The sequence below is a fragment of the Elephantulus edwardii genome, unplaced genomic scaffold (assembly GCF_000299155.1).
Source record: "Elephantulus edwardii isolate Elephantulus edwardi_28Jun2011 unplaced genomic scaffold, EleEdw1.0 scaffold00087, whole genome shotgun sequence".
In the NCBI taxonomy this organism is placed as follows: Eukaryota; Metazoa; Chordata; class Mammalia; order Macroscelidea; family Macroscelididae; genus Elephantulus; species Elephantulus edwardii.
In genome coordinates, this window is record NW_006399837.1 from 10,619,933 (window position 1) to 10,625,433 (window position 5,501).

General features: G+C 42.8%; 1 protein-coding gene across 1 annotated transcript in view; it reads right to left on the reverse strand.

Annotated features, from left to right (window-relative positions):
* TM4SF20 (transmembrane 4 L six family member 20) overlaps positions 1-5,044 on the reverse strand; it is an 11,726-nt gene extending 6,682 nt beyond the window's left edge. The window contains exon 1 of the mRNA XM_006890296.1: positions 4,862-5,044. Coding sequence (XP_006890358.1) covers positions 4,862-5,044 — 183 coding nt within the window. The remainder of the gene's footprint in view (positions 1-4,861) is intronic.
* Between the last annotated feature and the right edge of the window lie 457 nt (positions 5,045-5,501).

Here is a 5,501-nt window from a genome sequence, read left to right on the forward strand (position 1 = left end):
TTTTTAATTTATTTTATTTCATTATTTTTTGTGTGTACCGTCAAATCAGATCTGACTAGTACAGGAGGAGATTGTTCCTCCTTCTCCAGCAGAGCATCTGGTGGATTTGAACAGTGCATCTCTGAGACTGCAGTTGCAGCTTCTTGCCACTAGGCCACCAGAGCTCGCCCCAAAAGCCTTTTTAAAGGCAAGGCCAGATCCAATCAACTCATACCCTACTGTGAGCCAGAGCCACACCCTAATCTCAACCCCAAACCAGGAAACACACCTCTGCAGAATCCAGCCCTTCGGCTCATCTTCTCAGCCTGGAAATAGACTATTAGTTCCCATATTCTCTGTGGTTGCTTTCAAGCACCAGTAGAGTCGAGTGGTAACAAGAAAGTACTTGGCTTCCAAGGCTACAATACTCACTGTCTGGCCCTTTACAGCCACTACTTACTAGGAAATAAGATCATTTTCTAGGGGGGAAAAAAAGCAGCAGCAGCAGCAGCAGCATTAAATCATTCTGTTTTTCTTCTTGATGCAGTTGAGCTTTGCTGACTTTCCAAAGAATTGGTTTATTTCGAGCATGCTGAATGTGCCTTTTCATGGTTCTCTTTCCTTACCAAGGGATTTTAAAAGTAACAGAGGTTGATAGTATATGAATCACCACCTGGTCTGCATCTATGGCACATGAACTCATCTTTGCCACACTGGTAAAGGTTACTTTATAACTCTGTCCCAAACTCTTTTGCCCATTAAGAGCTTTGGAAGTTAGAGGGGCTGTTTAAGGAAAGACATGAAATTGTAAAAGGGGGGGCTCATTTTATTGAATTTTAAGGCTTCCAGGTGATCTGCAAACCAAGAGTAATTGTAGGAGGCTCTACAAGGTTTAAAGGCACTTGAATACAGAAGAGGTTTTGCAAAATTAAAATTTGTATTTATCTTTTTATTATTAATACTGCTTTGTCCTTAAGAAATTCCTGCCTTATAAAAATGAAAGAACTTTTTTTTTTCCAAAGGAAAAAGCAAACTGGGGAGAGGGGGGACAGAGGAAAATGTGCAACAGTGAATGAATGGAAATCCAAGTTCTTTATAAACTTTCATTAAAATCTCAAAGAAAAGAAAAGAAATTCCTACCTTGATCTAAAGCATTGAAAGTATCTGGTTTTACATCTGACAAGAGGAATGCCTTCATCAGGGGTAGAATTCACTTTGGGGAGATTCCCCAACACTTCATGAAAGGAATATACAAAGTGATCATAAATATAACCATTCTGCGTGGCACAGCCAGAAGGGAAGTGTGCTGCGTCTCTGATGATTTGAATCCCCAGAGAAAGAGGCGCTATCTCCCGTGCAATTTAACAGCTTCAATACCCAAAATCCAGTGGAAGGTCTCCTACGCCCCTTCAACTCAGGGGCAGTAACAGAGAGACTGGACATACCAGTCGTACATACCTATCTAACGTGCCTCACTTCTAACAGTTTGTCCTCTGTCAATGTTTAACTATTTTGGGAAGTTGTTATTATGTAGTGAATAAAAATAACAAATATATGTGACTTTGATCAGACAGACAACTACATGCAAAATAAAATGGCCTGCTTTTATTGGTTTAGAAAAAAACACGTCAATATTTCTTTACTACTTGGAAAAAGAAAATGGGTGTTGATTTTTCCATGTAGCAGTTATTAGCTTAAAGATAGCAGTTTTAGTCATGACTTCAAAAGGTAAAAAGGTTCACTTTGATTTTGGATGAGTCATTAAAGCCATAAAATAAGTGTGTTTAATGAGGCAATCAATAATGAGTTCCATAGTTTGCAGCCCTGAAAAATCACTGGAATAATTATAATTATAATAATAATAATAATAATTATTATTATTTGCGAGGGTGAAACCAAGTCTCTCCTTGGAGGCTAGGATTTTGAAGCTCCATCTCACATACTTTGGGCATGTCACCAGGAGGGACCTGTCCTTGGAGAAGGACATCATGCTTGAAAGGGTAGAGGGACAGCACAGGAGAGGAAGACCCTGGATGAGATGAACTGATATCAGTAACTGGGATGATGATGTATTGGAGTCAGTGAGACTTTCTCAGGACAGGGCAGGCTTCAGAGCTGTTGTACATAAGTTTGCTATGAGTCAAAGGCGACCTGAGGGCACATAACAACAACAACAACAACATACTAACTTTAAAAAGGCTATGGCAATCTTGGAAAGATTTCAAGAACTATGACCAAAGTTTTTTCTACAAGCTAAGGTATCTTCTTTATCAGATATTGTATACTTACAAATATATTGAGACTTCAGTCTAGTCAATATTCAGAAAGATGTTGTGAGGACACAGTTCCCCTTTGTAAAAGGCCTTCCTCCACATCCTATGCATACCCAGGAATTATGAAACTGTGTCTGTGTTTGAACTCCTCTGCCCTTTTCTGAGCTTATCGATACCCTCTAAGGCTTGAGGCTCAATCTATATAACATGTCTGTAGAACTTTAGAGAAGCCGTTTGATGTTCCCATGACATTGTATAATGTTGAGTAATAAAGACAGCCTGTTGTTGGTATCTTTCCCCAGTATTGATTGAGGGTAATAAATTCAGCTATGGAACAAGGAAGTTCACATTCCCTGGAGAACTCTGTATACCTTTCTGTGTCTCAGTTTCCTGGTCATTCACATTTATGGATTCGACCTATCACCGTTATGAGTCAGAAGGAAGTGTGGCACATTATGGTACAGCCAGATTCACCCAGAGTGGGTTTCACACCTACTGTATGATCTTGTTAGCCGGTACTTGCTGGTCTATAAAGAGATGATGACAGTATCTGCTCATCAATGTGATGAATGAGAGCAGATGAGACCCCAGTGGAAAGGCTGGGCCGGGTGAAAGCCGGCCTGTGGTGAGTGGCCGATACATGTATGATTTCTACATTCTCTCCCCCGGGTCTTCTCTCGCTTTTCCTCAGCACCTTAAAAGATGCATATAAGGAGTGTAGGTGTGTACCACCAGCTTCTCCAGCTTTTGATGCCTCGTGGATTAAACAATCTTTTTTTATTTTAATCTATTGAGCTTTGTAACAGAGCCAACGAAGCTACAGGAGTTATGCTAAGCGGAGAGCTTTAACCTGAGCCCTTCGAGAAGCTTCTTGAATATTGTCCCCGCCCCTTTAGTTAGGTTTGGCTGCTCCTAGTTTCTAGAGGAAGGAGTGGTAGAAGGAGCTGTCACGACCGAGGTGCAGAGAAGCCGGTGGACACCGGAGAAGCAGACAGTGGACACTGAAGGTGTCACGTTATGTGATGACATGTTTCCTCTCCATGTCAAAGAGAAAGTTCAGGGCAGCTTGAAGAACACTTTTGTATAGCAGTTATATCTGTTGTACAAGCAGAAGGCTGTGGATTTGAGCCCCAGTTGAACCACAGAGTTGTTTTGAGGGAGCTCAGGTGGCCTGGTGGGAAGGGAATTGCGCTGCCAACCCCAGACCAGGCAGTTCGAATCCACTAGTTTCTTTTCAGGGGAAAGATGAGCAATCTACTGCAATGCCATTTACAGCCTCTGAAGACCCACTGGGTGGGCAGCCAGGAGTCGGTTTCAGCTCACTGGTCGTGCGCGAGAGAAGAGTGTTTCTAGAAGTCTGGAGCGAAGACCAGCAGGACTCACTCACTCATTGTTACTGGGCTGGAACCTCCTCGCCGACCCTCCCCCGGGTTTCTGAGGCTGTAAACTGAGCAAGAGCAGAGTACTCATATTGGTACCTCAGAGCAACGGTTAGATTTGAACTCCCAGGGAAACTTGGCCTTGGAGTTATCAGCCAGCACAACTGCTTATTGACTGGGCCACCAGGGCTCCCAGACCATTGGCCGTGACTGGTGACTACGAAGCATTTGTCATGATGGAGGAGGAAAGCCACACCCTGCCATCTTTCAAAGTCACCATCAAGTTTCACCATCTCTAATACACGGATAATACCAGTCCTGGTAGCTAATATGAGCTCGAGCATGCGCACACACACTCCCCTTCCCGCTACACGTTAATACACACACACACACACACACACACACACACACACACGGTAATTTTTACCGCATGAGCTAGTCTCCATAATGTAACACCAATTCTATGACAAACAAAACTTTCTGTTTTACAACGTGGAAATAAAATGTCAAGACAAATGATTTGTTTGTGGTAATATATTTTAGAGAGAACTAAGGGTGAGGTATTCTGCCACATCTTCTAATATTAATTCCACTATACAAGTAGACCTAAGCGGGGCCATTAGAGGATCTAGAGACCTACTGGAAGTGTCTTGGGTGATTCAGGACCATGTCTATTGGGCCAATCTGTATTACACTTCCCTACAACAGACTCTACAGACATAAACAACACCAAGGTGTGCTGGGTCAAAGATCTGAGCTAAAAAAAATCACAAAGATCAGAAAGGCAGAGTTTCCCATCCCAAATGTGCTAGGCTCATCCCTCTGGGGTGCAGGCCCCTATAACATCCATGCCTCACAAGTGTCATTGTTCAGGATGTCCTTCATGCCTGGGACCGCCTCTTCTCATTCCAATAACATCCCTGGAGACGGTTAGGAGCCTGCACCGTACGTAGGAAAATGAAAGCCCAGCAGGTGATGACATGTGGTAGAAAAGAGTCCAGAAACAGTCCAACCCGCTTCCTTTCTTCCCCTGCCTCAGCTCCCTGGTCTATTAGTTTAAATGAACATTTTTCACTGATGAGTAGGATGAATTCATACCATATTCCTGCTCCTCGCTGTACTTTAAGCTAAGACACAGCTTACCATAAGGCCTAATGGTGGCTGTTAGGAATTTGTTTGGTGTACGTAGGCAGTCCCTTCTCCTAATCGGTTCAAATGGGGATTACTCACCAGCAGACCGGCTCCTATAATTCCCGGGAACCACCACTCAAAGCAAGAGATGGGGTTTTCAGAGAATTTGTCATCCTCCACCAAGTTCACGACCAGGGGTATGGCATTGAGGACTACTCCAAACAGGAGGAGGACCAGCAGGGTGAAGCCATTGCAGGACGTCCATCCTTCGCAGCAGGTCATGGTCACCGTCACCTCAGTGAGACGCCCAGTCAAAGTAGCCCTGTGTATGTGCTCGTGCCTTTTATCCTCAGCATCCTGGTTAAAGTTTAGCACTTATTAAAAGATGAATTGTGGAGAGCAGGCCAAAGTCCACTGGGACAGGACCTTGTTGAGAAGTATATTACGAGAACTTAGGATGAATTTTTTGGATGATGCAGTGGAAGGAAGTTGGAGGGAAAACCCCTTCAATTAGATAAATTAATTTACACATAGAACTAGGCAGATGAAGACTTTAGAATTTAGACGGGTTTACCTAAAAAAAAAAAAATTTAAAAAAAAAGCATTTTATTAGCATGGCTATTGCAAAAGCAAAAATAAGACTATGCACTTAATATAGGCTACATTTCTTCCTGTTTAGTTGTTGTTATGACCAGTTAGGAAAATTCTTCAAAGGTCACTGGAAGATGAGAATGACCTG